Source organism: Artemia franciscana, chromosome 8 (genome assembly GCF_032884065.1).
Source record: "Artemia franciscana chromosome 8, ASM3288406v1, whole genome shotgun sequence".
Lineage (NCBI taxonomy): Eukaryota > Metazoa > Arthropoda > Branchiopoda > Anostraca > Artemiidae > Artemia > Artemia franciscana.
Window position 1 is genome coordinate 7,588,344 of NC_088870.1, and position 14,826 is coordinate 7,603,169.

The 14,826-nt window shown below is 33.3% G+C and overlaps 1 protein-coding gene across 2 annotated transcripts in view; it reads right to left on the bottom strand.

The window, feature by feature from the left end:
* Nucleotides 1–13,742, bottom strand: part of LOC136029923 (uncharacterized) — a 119,957-nt gene extending 106,215 nt beyond the window's left edge. Inside the window, exons 1-3 of one of the 2 annotated variants that reach the window (XM_065708450.1) lie at nucleotides 13,641–13,742; nucleotides 4,742–4,898; nucleotides 992–1,054 (exon numbers count right to left, since the gene is read on the bottom strand). In XM_065708450.1, the coding sequence (XP_065564522.1) occupies nucleotides 992–1,054; nucleotides 4,742–4,813 (135 nt within the window). In that variant the 5' untranslated portion in view covers nucleotides 4,814–4,898; nucleotides 13,641–13,742. Of the gene's footprint in view, nucleotides 1–991; nucleotides 1,055–4,741; nucleotides 4,899–13,474; nucleotides 13,609–13,640 lie in introns of those variants that run through there. The other variant, XM_065708451.1, reaches the window with a different exon arrangement.
* Nucleotides 13,743–14,826: the final 1,084 nt, after the last annotated feature.

Consider the following 14,826-nt stretch of genomic DNA (forward strand, 5'->3'; position numbering starts at 1 on the left):
TTTTTGGTCTTTTTTTTCACATGTTCCTTTCAAACATTCTTCTTTCTCCACAAATTCCTTGTGGTAGTGATTCCCAACCCCCCCCCCCTTGAGAATGAGTCCCGTTGAAGGTGTACAGAAAAGGGGACACAAGGCAAGTGGAATCAATAAAATATTCACTACAAAGTATCGAGACATGACTCAAGTGGCAAATTTCATTTGTTTGTTTTTCAACCTCTCTTTCCGCAATGCTTGGATATATTTTTTTTCCTAATGATTCTATTTGATCAGTCAAATAATGTTTCAATAGTTTTCGGCAACCGTGTCCTGTATCACACTATAAAGAATTGAAATGAGAATTGTACAAAAAATACAAAAAATTATCGAGGAAATAGCAAATCCTGATTTTTTAGAGCACGATGCTAAATCAGTATAGAGCTGATGAAAGTCAAGAAAGCCTCTCTTATTTTGACTCTCAGTGCGGTTGCCAATAAAAACGGTAGGAATTTTTTTTGAGAAACTGGAAAATGTAGGACAAGCAATTAGCAATGCAGTACTAGATAAAGCAGTGATAATATTAAATTATGCTATAATGATGAATGCAATAATGAGCATTACCAACCATATTTGGAGAAGATGATAACTCTACTACAAACTGCTACCACCAGTAGGTTGCAAGATTAGAATCTTGCACTGGGCAACAGGGATTTATTAGGTAATTTACTAGGTAACATTAGGGATTTACTAGGTACCATTAGGCAATTATTTTTTTTCTTAAAGGCTAACTTCAAACTACTTCAAAAATAGAGAAATATTTGGTATAAGTCATCACTAAACTTTTTGCAGTAATGAAAAGTTGCGTAAGGCCACTCCATATCAATGATTTTATTAAATCCTATTCAATTTGTTCACCACGCATCATGAGAATTATATATTAAAAAATCAACTGCCTTAAAAAACAAATAACACAATAAAAATATATGAAGTAGATAAAAACAACTGGGCTACTTACCAACAAGGCACTCCCATTAACATTTCTTTTTTTAAATACATGACTGCACTCAGCCAACCCAACCTATAAGAGAATGAATTGCAATACAGTATTTGATTTTATTATTAATACATTTTATCTTTATAAAGAATGTAAATAATGGTTGCACTTTTTTAAGTTTCTTTTATATGTGTCATTTTATAAATCGTTTTTTTTATCCAATTAATTTTTAGTTTTGACTAATTATTATCTTACTTTGTTTCTTTCATTGGTTCACGAATCAAAAACAGTGTTGAGTTAAACAGAAATAAGGAAATATCAAGATTCAAAATCTATATTCTACATAAAAATGTTTTTCAATCTGCGCAAATTTGCGTAATTTTCCTAGGCCAAAATACAGCAAATCAATAAGAAATAAATTACACTATGTTTACATTAGGTTACAAGTAACATGTCCAAGCTTATATGTAAAAGCAGCCATGGTAACTATAGCTCAAACAGCCTATATTAAAGTTGCTACGGTGAAAAAGCTCGTAGTTGGATATTAGTCTTGTTTGGGTGGTGCCACCATGCGGTGACCCTGCCTTAAACAGTTCCACAGTTACCTGGTCCTCTTGGACAGGAAGAGCGTGCAGTCGATATGTGTAAACATCCCGTAAATTGTTCAGGAAGGGAGTACCATTAAGGCGGTAAAATATTCCTACTAGGCTATAAATGACACACCCAAACTGCAAAATATTCTGGCAGTTATGCAGTTTCTTATAGTAGCAACCATCAAATTAAAAAAAAATGGGTAAAAAAATTAGGTAAAATAGGATAAAAACATATGAGGCCAATTAGCTTCCGTTATTAATAGATTTTCAGTTTTTTTCCAGTCCAGCCTAAGCTGGGCCAGTGGCCCTTCTTCTTGTAATAACGGAAGAAGGTGAAGCTATCTTTTGAGGGCACAGTTGTCTTTGAGAAAAAAACAGTGACTTGAATTTTTACAGACAAAAAAAAATGAAAAATTTATACTAATTAGTCTTGCTAATTTATTTTCAATATGACAACGCTGACGAAAATATGATTTTGTCCTAGAAACTTAGTTGTCTTGAACATGCCAGAAGAAAGCTAATTTCAAGTCGTAATTTTAAGTTTGAATAGACCTGAAATGGCCCCAGGGGGCGAACATGTCCATTTTAATGTAGGCCTACTAGGTTATTTATTCGAAAGGAGTTTTATCTTATGTCTGCAAAACGATCCAAACTTGATAGTCTAATGATGATTTATACAGTTTTCTCAACGTTCGCTCAAGCATTCTGTCATTAAAAAAAGCAGTCAAAAATTTGGACTCTTTTTTAGATTTTTTTTTTATCCTAAAAAACAAGTTATTCAAAGAAAATTGAAGAGCTCCCCCCCCCCCCGTAAAAAAAACTACAGGCAACTAAATAAAAATTTAAGAGAAATTGTAAAAAAGATCATCATCATCATCATTATCAAGACGAAAAGTTTCAAATTTTGTTTCTTTTTTTCATAAGAGGTGAAAGCTTTAATGGCTTCAGTTGATCAGGGTGTTTTTTTTATAATTTTATCATGTTGTATTAATATCTTACAAAACATTTCAAACTAACACATTTCATTACTCCTATAGAAGTTGGACATCCATGTTAAAAAAAGTGCCATAGACTGAGTATTAAAAGCTTAAATCAGCCTTATTTTTTTCTCAATATCCAATTTCATATGCATTTTTTATTAGTTTCAGTCTGCTCTAAATTACTACTGTTAATGACGGTAATGAAGATTACAACTTTTCGGATATATACAAGAAGAGGGGCCGAATGGGCACAAAAGATTAAAAAAATCCTCTCTCATTTAAGAAAATTTTAGGGTAAATTATCCTATATTAAACTATAAAAAAAATCCCATATTTTGGATCAAAATATACTTTTTCAAGCTACATAGCTTTTCTCCTAAAACATCCTTAACATCTCCTCTAAGCTTTGGCTTTGTTCATCTATAATGTATTGTTGAATCCTCAAACATTTATACTAATTTTCCTCTGAGAAATAAATTCTCAGCTATCCTGCAGCTGTAACTTGTATATCAAAAGGACAAAATGCTTATATAATTACGTTCACTAGTCTTAGATCTATCCATTCACCAACCCAGAATAATTATATTGCTTCAACTTTTTTTCCTAGAGAAGGATGTAAACTTGTTTTAAAAACAAAAAAATCATCCTTTTTCAACAACTTTCAGCCAATGTTCAACATATTTCCAGTTTTGAAAAACATATACAACAAATTTCAAAAATATATTTGGTAAATGGATAGAGCTGAATTGCAGCAATATAATGATAGTAAGATTGTCATGTTCTGTTATGACAAAATCATACAAGAACAGAAAAACAATACCCAAAACTGCACAGGGAACACAGTTGTAAATATCAATAACATATAGTTTATACAATAACACAGTATTCGAGTTTATTATTAATACATTTTATTTTTATAAAGAATGTAAATAATTGTCGCACTTTTTTCAGTTTCTTTTATACGTGTCATTTTATACATCGTTTGTTTATCAAATTAATTCTTTATTTTTTGACTAATAATTATCTTGCTTTGTTTCTTTCACTGGCTCATGAATCAAAAACAGTGTTGAGTTAAACAGAAATAAGGAAGTATCTAGATTCAAAAGCTGTATTCTACATAAAAATGTTTTTCAATTTGCGTAAATTTCCTAGGCCAAAATACAAAATAGCATATAGTTTATACAATATACAATAACACAGTTGTAAATATCAATAACATATAGATATTATACTTTGAAATAATAAAGTTTAGTGCTAAATAGCCAGAAAAAAAAACCCATAAAACATACTTTTTCTAAATAAGCGCCAACTTCATCTATGGTCCACTGCTGAATCTCGGATGGTAAAGGAGATACACTCATTCGTGCATAGAGTTATAGATAATAGAATTTATAGATACAGAGTTATAAATATAGAGATAATAGATAATAGAGCTCATAGATACGGAGTTAAGATATAGAGTTATAGATAATAGAATTTATAGATATAGAGTTATAAAGATATAGTGATATAAAAAAAGTAAAGAATATGGCATTAGACTTTACAGTCCCTACTGGCGGTGCTGATCTCCGTTTCTTGGCCCTTCAGCCAGGAAGTGCAATGGGGGGTTGGAGGCCAATCATCCTGTGCTTTCACACACCCTTCCTGTTTACCTTCCCCAGATTTCTCCAGGTACCCATATAGAGCTGGGTTGACTCTGGCTGAGCTTACAGAGTCACACCACTGACCCTCATCCCAAATTAAATAATTGGGTACACTAGGATTCGAAACCTTGCCCTCTCAGACAAAGATCCTGAATCCAGCACACCAACCCACTTGGGCAGGACGGCTCAAGTAATATAGAGATATATAATTGAGTTTACAGAAATAGAGTTATAAAAAAACATAAAACGTACTTTTTCTAAATAAGCACCAACTTTGTCTATGGTCCACTGCTAAATCTCGGATGGTAAAGGAGATACACTCATTCTTGTGTAGAGTTATAGATAATAGAATTTATAGATATAGAGTTATAAAGATATAGAGATAATAGAGTTATAATGACATAGAGGAGTATATAGATATAGTTATGAAAAACCATAAAACATACTTTTTCTAAATAAGCACCAACTTTGTCTATGGTCCACTGCTGAATCTCGGATAGAGTTATAGATAATAGAGTTTATACATATAGAGTTATAAAAAACCATAAAACATACTTTCTCTAAATAAGCACCAACTTCGTCTATGGTCCACTGCTGAATCTCTGATGGTAAAGGAGATACACTCATTCTTATACAGTGTTATAGATTCATGAGATTAAAGCATCATGATTCTTTTGTAAAGCAGGTGAGCTCGGCCAAAGAGATTCAAAACCTAAAAAAAGAACTTCTTTTCAACCAGAAGTGTTTTTGGCTTGATTGGTTTTCTATCCCTGTTGCACTAAATTGTCAGAGAACAAAATTTTCAATTCCAATTTGCCATTCTGCACAGATTGAGATCAGCATTGACACTTATTTAGCAAACTGAGCACTTCTATTGAGTGGCTAGTCAACAAACTTTTATCAAACACTGGGCAGTAAACAGGGGTGTTAAATAGGGGAGGGGCTTTTACCCCCCCCCCCCACAAACTTCAAAAAATACGTTTTTGAGAATATTTTCATTGAACATGCCTTTTTTAAGTGAAAAAAGCTACCCTTGGATATAGCACTTCTCTTTATCGTTTAGTCAACCAACTTTAACCAAACACTGGGTAGTAAACAGGGTGTCAAATAGGGCGGGGGTCTTTTACTTTGTCCCCCCTCCCCCTTTAAAACTTAAAAAACTACCTTCATGGAAGTGTTTTCATTGAAACATACCTTTTTGGGGGGGGAGGGGGGTCAGTGACAAATGATCCCCCTAGATTTGAAAAAAACCTGCTCCCCCCTACACTTCCATCAATTGAAACCACTGACAGTAGAATAACCATAATGGATGTTTTACTGTTTTGCCATTTATGTGGATAATAAAAACGAATATTTAACTACAAATCCTTGTAGATTTGAAATCGTGCTACCTTTGGTGATCAACTGAGAGAGTATTCTGTCTCTGCTTTCACTGGTAGTAAGAAGAAAATGCTTATAGTTCAGAGGCTAGGAGTAGAGCCCAATAAAAGTGTTTGCAACTTGAATACAGATATATCAAAGAACTTAACCAATTTTTGCATACATTCCCTGACTCTGATTGTACAGTATGTCATGTTTGTAGCTGATGCTATTAGGTGCCTTATATGCCAAAACTGTCATGAGATGTAGATGGAACTTATACTCTAGATATCAAAAATTGTGGTCCCATGCTTTTGAAACATCTCACGTCACTACTGCATATAATTTATACAAAGTTTGACTCCATCACCATTCTGTGTGTGAGATCTTTCTCCTATTCAAAAAAAAAACCTGTACATTTTTCAGGCCCATAACTTTATCAAGCAGTTTATGCAAGCTTTATGATCTACTATTTATGAAAGAGCTTGTAAAAAATGTATCAAGCCGTACAATAAATTTTGCTTTCAACATAGCATTGGATGTGCAGAACCCCTTATGGTTGTTGCTAATGCTCTGCTTAATGCTTCTTGTACAGGTAGTTCACTTGCCTTGGTGAGTTCATGATTTTTGCTGCACATTTGACTCCCTGATCTGCTCCCTTATACTTTTAAGGGGTGCTTAAAGAGGAGTAAATTGGGCTATCATCAGAACTTAAAGGGGTATGTATACTAAGCTACGAGTCCAACTCAAAATCCCATTTCAGCAAGACGAAATGGCAAGGCCACTGGATAGAACTGTACAAGTTAAGAGAGGAACAAGACAAGTTGCCATTGCCTCACCTTGTTTTTTCATCAATTATGTTTTAGAAGCTCAGAAAAAGTGTGAAATGTCTTGCATTCTTTCTGGCCTCAATATCTCTTTAGTCTCTTATACTGACGACATTTTTAACATCAGCAAAACTACAGAAAAAATTTCTAAAACTCTCCAAAAATTGAAAACACAATATTTAAAGTCTTGAATATGATGCTGGTTACCCACTTCCTGGTGAAATTGTACTTGGAAATTCAAAGATCCAGCCATCTGACCAAACCACTTATCTTGGTATTCCCATTGAATATATATTTTCTCACAATTATCAAGTAATAACAGAAGGTGTTGAATACTGCATATCAGCTTCATATGCTTCCATAATCTAAATTAAGTATTGTTTCACTCGCTGTTATCTGGCAACACAGTATAACGCTGTTGCTAACCCCAAATTTTCTACATTGCACTCTTCTGGAAGATTCTTAAACATGCTGACAAATTGAAAATCTACTCCATTTTCTTCAATTTCGGAAAATACTTACTAAAATATCCAATTGGGACACACAGTTCAAAGTTCATCAACAGTCTTCATATAGCAGATCCTACATAGCCATTGCTAAACTTATGGAGAAACTGGAGAAAGACTGGATAGGTACTTTGTAGTGGAGTGCTGGAGCACTTTGTAGTTCATTTTCTTTTTGTAATTCACCTTTTGTAAACGCTCCTTTGCAAAAACTATTTCTGGCTGTAGATCCTTTCATGGCAGTTTTATTGTCATGGCATGACAACCTTAGTAGTTATGAAATTCCCTTTCAACCTATTTTGACCCTTCTTAACCTTTAGTAAATAGACTAACTCAGGCAAAATAATCAGCTGTCTGACAGCTAATCCCCATCTCAATAGGCTAATTTAAACACCAAAAATACTGTAATGCAAACCACCTAAGTTAGCATTTTTTGGTTGCGCCTAATCTTGAAAAATACTACTTAATATTGGACATATAATAATTCTTCTTTATTCTTTTTTGGAAAAACAGCACTTGGAGTCTAAAAATAGTCTCCTTTTGGCTTCATACAAAAATTTCCAGCTGGTTTACTTCTTTCAAATATTCATATTCCGCTTTCTAATTATACTTCCTTAACCAAACTGAAGTAGGTTTCAGGATCATGTCAACCATGCTAAACTATTTTATTCTAATTTAGAAAACAAACAGCCTCCTGGAATATTTTTCTTTCCTCATTTCCTGGTAGCTTGATTTTAACCAGTTCAATTGTGTCAGGCTTTATTTCCAACCTTGAAAATATATTTCTTGTTTTATTTGCTGACTTTGCAATACTATTGCAGCTAAAGATGAGGTGTTGTGAAGCGTCAGGGACTAAAAAACAAAATCTATAATTTGAATCCCCTCTTTTCTCCAGCTGTATTCTTCTTTTGTCAGGATCAATGTATCACTTCAAATTCAGAGGGCATTTCCTTCAAGTGATGGAAAAATGAGTACTAGCTGCAGTAGATTCTTCTTGGGAATTCTTCTCTAAATTTTGTCATGTAAAGTTGTTGATTTTAATATTGGGTCTTTAAGGATGTCTGTTATTTTATCTGCAAGTAAACCAGCTGCATTGTTATGTTTAATACCTTGGTGACTTGGCACATGATGTAAACAAAGCTTGATATTTCTTTCTTGAACACTCTATATCAATGTCTTGAGACTTACTAAATCAGAGTCTATTACTGACTTATGGACTTGGATCATGAGCTGTAAGGCAAACTTAGATTCTGAAAGTAAGATCACCTTCTTAGATTCAGGAGGTTTTCTATTAATGGCATTTAGAGGTTTAAATATAGCCTAAAGCTCAGCTATAAGAATGGATTAAATTCAATGTATTAATATAGTATGTATAACAAATAAAATACACTGGGTCACCCCAGAGAGGCAGAGCTTGTGATTGTTGTGACCCTATCAATATTTACAACATAAATAAAACTAGTTGAAGATCCAATACCCAAGTCCATGTCCCACCACACAAAGCTGAATGACAAAAAAATTATCACAATAATAAAACAATCAAATAAAACTTCATGGAGAATCACATCATGAGCAATCAGAGATGATGAATTAAAAAAGAAATGTTTGAAAAAATCCCTAAAAAAGATAATATATTAATGGTGAAAAGTTTCTATGAAAAAATTTTGAAGTTCATGCTGGACTATAATAAATGATTTACTCTCATCATGTACAGCATGAATTTTTCTCCATACAGTTGCTACCATGTTCCTTGGTGAAAATCTTGAATGCTCTGTTATAAATCTAGAAGAAAAATACTGGTCTTTATGCTGAGTCTCATAATGATGAGGTTTGCCCTTACTCCCAGGCATATCAATTGACTGAAAATAAACTAGGAACATTTGACAGTCATACTTAATTTTAAAAAGGACTGAAGAAAGATTACATAGGCAAAAAAAAATAGGAAGGATATGCATTAAGATATAAAGAGTTTCTCTCATTGTCTTACCAGGGTATAATTAAGGTGATGGTAGTAGATACTTATGTAAAATCCTTAGAGCCTGGTTTTGCACAATTTGTAATGGGTTAAGATGGGTTTTAAATGTTGCCAGATAAACAATAAGACAATACAATAAATGGGAGTGAACTAAAGAATATTTTAACAATCTTAATATTTCACAAGGGAAAATTTTTGCAACCTATACATGACTCCAACTCCTTGTGCTGCTTTAATTCAAAGTTGACATTTAAACAAAAGATTATAATCAATCTCCACACCAAGGTATTGGATCAAACTTACTCTTTGAATGCTTATATTTAGGCCTTTTACACTTTATCAAATTCAATAGGCTCTATATGAATGCAGCTATAAATCATGAATATTGCTTTAGCTATATTTAGTGACAGTCAGTGGATGTGTCATTTGGTGGCCTAGTGGACATATTTAAGCAATATACAGAAATCATTGCAGCTGCTGCTGCTGCCCCGCCTCCTTCCAGTGACCAATCAGTAAATATTTTCAAGAAATTCCTGAAACGGGTTGTCATTTTTGCTTGAAAATAGCTTGCACTTCAGTGGGAAGATAACTTGACTTTTTGCCTGGAATATGCTCAAAGCAAGTTCCAACTTGTGAGAACTTCCATTGAGAGGGCTCTTGAAAATGGTTAAATTGGATAACCTCATCTTTCCATGTCAAAACTAGATTGTTAGAGAGCACCTAAGACCTAATTTGGGCATCTACTTTTTACAAAGGACTAGAGGCAAAAGTTATTTCGCAAACTGGATGATTATAGCCAATTGTTGGATCTTTGTGATATATTTGATAATAAAAATATTTCTTCTGTCTTGTATTGTAGGTATTCCAGAAAGAACTCTAAGTTTATAACTTTGCACATGATTTGGGGGACCCATTGCCAATTTTATTGCCATGTTCTGAATATTTTACAGCTTTTCTAGACTTGTCTTGCAGCAGCCTCAAAATACTTCTAGAGCACATTCTATCTTGGAATGCATAAACCCTTTGTAGAAGTCCAGCACCATTTTGTACCTGCTAGTATGTATGTATGTATATATCAATTTATTGCCCATCATAAATTTAAAATGCAACACTGATAGAGTATAAAGAAAGAAAAGGGAAATAAACAAATAAATTTTGACAAAACCAAACAAAACAAAGAAGAACTGATAGAAAAAAAAATAACGTCTCATCTTTAGCTGCAATAGCATTGTAAAGTCAGCAAATAAAACCAGAAATACATTTTCAAGATGGCAAATAAAGCCTAACACAAATGAACTGCTTAACATTATGCTGCAAGGGAATGAATACCCGATACACAAATATCGAACTGAATATTTGAATAGCCTAACACAAATGAACTGCTTAACATTATGCTGCAAGGGAATGAATACCCAATACACAAATATCAAACTGAATATTTGAATAGCCTAACACAAATGAACTGCTTAACATTATGCTGCAAGGGAATGAATACCCGATACACAAATATTGAACTGAATATTTGAATAGCCTAACACAAATGAACTGCTTAACATTATGCTGCAAGGGAATGAATACCCAATACACAAATATTGAACTGAATATTTGAATAGCCTAACACAAATGAACTGCTTAACATTATGCTGCAAGGGAATGAATACCCAATACACAAATATCGAACTGAATATTTGAATAGCCTAACACAAATGAACTGCTTAACATTATGCTGCAAGGGAATGAATACCTGATACACAAATATTGAACTGAATATTTGAATAGCCTAACACAAATGAACTGCTTAACATTATGCTGCAAGGGAATGAATACCTGATACACAAATATTGAACTGAATATTTGAATAGCCTAACACAAATGAACTGCTTAACATTATGCTGCAAGGGAATGAATACCCAATACACAAATATTGAACTGAATATTTGAATAGCCTAACACAAATGAACTGCTTAACATTATGCTGCAAGGGAATGAATACCTGATACACAAATATTGAACTGAATATTTGAATAGCCTAACACAAATGAACTGCTTAACATTATGCTGCAAGGGAATGAATACCTGATACACAAATATTGAACTGAATATTTGAATAGCCTAACACAAATGAACTGCTTAACATTATGCTGCAATGGAATGAATACCTGATACATCAATTGAAAATCCTTAGTTACCTCTAGAAATTGTGTTACAAGAATGCTTTTTACTGAACCCATGCTGAGCTGAATGCCAGAAGTTATTTTCTTAAAAAAACATATACTTTTGACCAGCTTTAACTATTCTGCAGAAATTTTATTTTCTGAGTCTTGGAAATAGAGAAGGAGCAGCTCATTCCTGGAAGGTTTGATCTCCAGAATAAACTAGGCCTAGAATTATTTTAACCAAAAAAATCCTCTCTAAAAATACCCTTCCCGGTCTCTTTGCACAGCCCTTGCATTCTGGTACTAGAGGACATTCTTTGAAGCTCTCCATGCAGCGTTCCACGAGTAAACATAGAAGCCACTTCTTCAGCCAAAGAATCATCAATATGTGGAACCAGCTCTCTGAAGAAACAGTTTCTGCTACTTCAATTGACATGTTCAAGTCCCACCTTGATAGGGAATGGCTCTGCCAGGAGTTCCTTTACAATTGGGAAGCTGCAGAGTCCTCCACAAGAGTCTAATCTAACAGCCACAATCTACACCAAACGAATTCTTTTTTTCTCATGGAGCATCACAAGGATGGATAATCCTTATATCACTCCAAGCTGCAATTTAAGGTTATTAAGGTAAAGCAGCCCTAGGCCAGGTATCCCCATGGATGGTGCTACAAAGGGTTTATGCATTCCAAGATAGAATACTAGAAGCATTTGGAGGCTTCTGTACATAGTGAATATACTACTTAATGCCTTTCTATATGTTCTTTACAAATAAAATAATTGTTTTCACTTAAATTGAGATTTAAGAACTTTTTTAGTCCTTAAATGACAAATTTCTAAAAATTATGACAGTTCATATAACTGACTTACTAATAAAGTGAACACACCACTTGATACATTTTTTTATGTTCTTTACAAATATAATCATCACTTCTACCAGAAATTCAAATATAAGCACTTTTTAAGCTCTCAAAATGATAAATTTTCAATTAAAGTACAAGTTATCCATCATTTCTGACAAAATAATACTATGTTTTCTCTGCACTGTTCTCAACAAATAACACTACATTTTCTCAGTACTAAAATTATTAATAATAACGTTAGTTTAGGTTAGGGTAAAAAGTGCTTAAACTAGGTAGAAGTGATTATTATATCCATAAAGAGCATTAAAAAAGGCATCAAGGGGTATGTTCACTTTATATAAAAGCCAGTTACATGATTTGCTATAAATTTACCAGTCTGGCAAAGGCAGAAAGTATTCAGAACATGGCAATAAAGTTTGTCTACATGACAGGTCTATACCTATTGAAATTTTGACAAAACAACACTTTCCCTTAATTTTCAATTATCAGTTGCTTTTTCTCTGCCTTTAGTTCTGAAAATGTAAATCCTGTTTTTTGAGTAGAATTCTGAGCCATATCAATGGTTTTTTTTCAAAATTTAGGAAATGTATTTGCATATCTTTAAAACCTTATAAATTGGGATTGAGCAAAGTTGTAAAGCTGGAAATAAGGTAAAATTTGTGCAAACAGTATTACTGGCTTTCATATAAAGTGAATATACCACTTCATGCCTTTTTTATGCTCTTTACAAATATTATAATCAATTCTACTGCAAATTCAGATTCAAGCACTTTTTGACATCTTAAAAATGACCTATATATGGGGTCATTACAAATCTATAATAGTTTAGAAACAAAATTTGGCTATATATTTGCACATTAGGGGGTGGGGGAAGAGCATAGCATATATTAAATATGTAAACTAACCATTGCTGTATTTTATGTGTGTGTGTGTGTGTTTGTGCTGTTGCACTGGTGATTTCTCTTCTCATTAAAATTCAATGTGCACATACACATAAAAAAAATACAGCAATGGTTAGTTTATGTATTTAATATATGCTGTGCTTTACCCTCACCCTGTTGATGTGCAAATATATAGCCTAAATTTGTTTCTAAACTATTACAGATTTTTTACACCCCATATTTAGGTCATTTTTAAGAGGTCAAAAAGTGCTTAAATCTGAATTTGTAGTAGATGCAATTATTATATTTGTAAAGAGCATTTAAAAAGGAATTGAGTGGTACATTCACTTTATATGAAAGCCAGTAATACTGTTTGCACCAATTTTACCAAAAACAATTTGTTTATGCTTCATTCAAGTAGAAGATCTATTTTGCAAGGCTTCACTTTTATAATATACATATTTTTAAAGGTCAGGGCCCTCTAGAGGGAGAGGGAGTGGAGGTAGGTTATCTATACCTTCCTGGGATATACATTAGCCTGTAGACCCATCCCTGAAAGTTTCATTTTCCTAACCTAATCCCTTTCCAAGATAGCAAGAAGTCACTAAACTAGAATTTTACCATAAGCTATATAGCCTACATACTGTTTAGAAAATATATATTGTAATCAAAACATTTTATGCAAGATAGGCGCTAGAGTTTTTACGCATTAGGTATTAGAGACTTACCCTAACCTAATACAATTTATGTAGCACCAATAGGCCTAGTGCAAATTTTGAGGGTGGAGTGAAATATTTGCACAAGTTAGGGACAGTTTTAATTCCAAGGGAATTAAATCACAAATTATCTAGCAAATAATATCCCTGCTACAGTGAGTTGAGACCGAAAAAGTACATTTTGCTTCCTTGAGGTGTAGTTGCCTTTGAAATGTTTTTTTTTTTTTGGTTAGAATCTTCTACCTCATCTTGAAATGCTCTACGTAGTACGTACATACAAGATTTCGGGTAAAATATTTTGAGAATAGGTGGCATTTTAAATTATTTCACCATCCCCTTTGGTTTCATCTCTCAGTTCCGAAATTTCCTTTCCCGGCACAACGCACCTTTTTCTCGACAGAACAGTTTGAGGTGACGGATTTGGATTGTAGAGGTAGCTAGCAAACTAGAAAGAGACGATCACGTCCCATAGTAAATAAAAAAATGCCCATAACGCCTAAAACTAGAGTCAGATAAAAAAAAAGAAATTCACTATTAGAACCGTCCTGTTCAATATCCTTGTGTAGGAAATTAACTGCCCGTCAGCTTGAATAACAAGGAAAATATATTGGTTTGAAAATCGAGAAAAATGACTACAACCACGATATTCTGCATTGAGGGCGTCTTTTTTCTCTTGTTTTCCCCAGATAGAAGGGTACTGGAACTTTGTAGAGAGCTGTTCAATGTCTTGTTTTAAAGGAAAACTGATGAGGTTAAAAACCTTCTGTAATTAAGATAAAATTTTTCAGAAAATAAGTTTTATACGAAAAACAAAATTTTTCATGTACAATTTGATTAATAGCGTCATAATTGTAAGTTGTAGCCAAGACGTCTCTTACTATTCCAATTAATTATATTGAACGAACTCTAGCCTATCCTAATTGAAAAGTTCGTTATACTACATTAGGGAACGCAGTGTAGCCCATAGTAACTGAAGTAATAAAAAGAATCATTGTGTAGGGGATTATTTTAATTATAGTCCTTAAGTAATTATCATAAGTAAAACTGTCCCGTACCGAAAATCGAGCTCGTGCCAACTGAGTGAGGACCAGCTATCTTTACCACTAGACCATTTAGGATATATCAAAATATCTGATTAATGAAGTTTATGTTAAAGAACAAATTATAGACTTAGCTAGCTATCTAGTTCTTTGACGATCGTCTCTTACGATCCTCGAAGAAAAAACCATAGGTTTTTTCCTGTTTGTAATCATGTTTTTTTTTGTAAGCGATATACATCCGAGCAACAGCGGTAGCTAGCCTATATTAAAGAACGAAATCTTGCCTGTAATAATTTGTATAGTTTGCGGCAGCTTAGTAAAGGG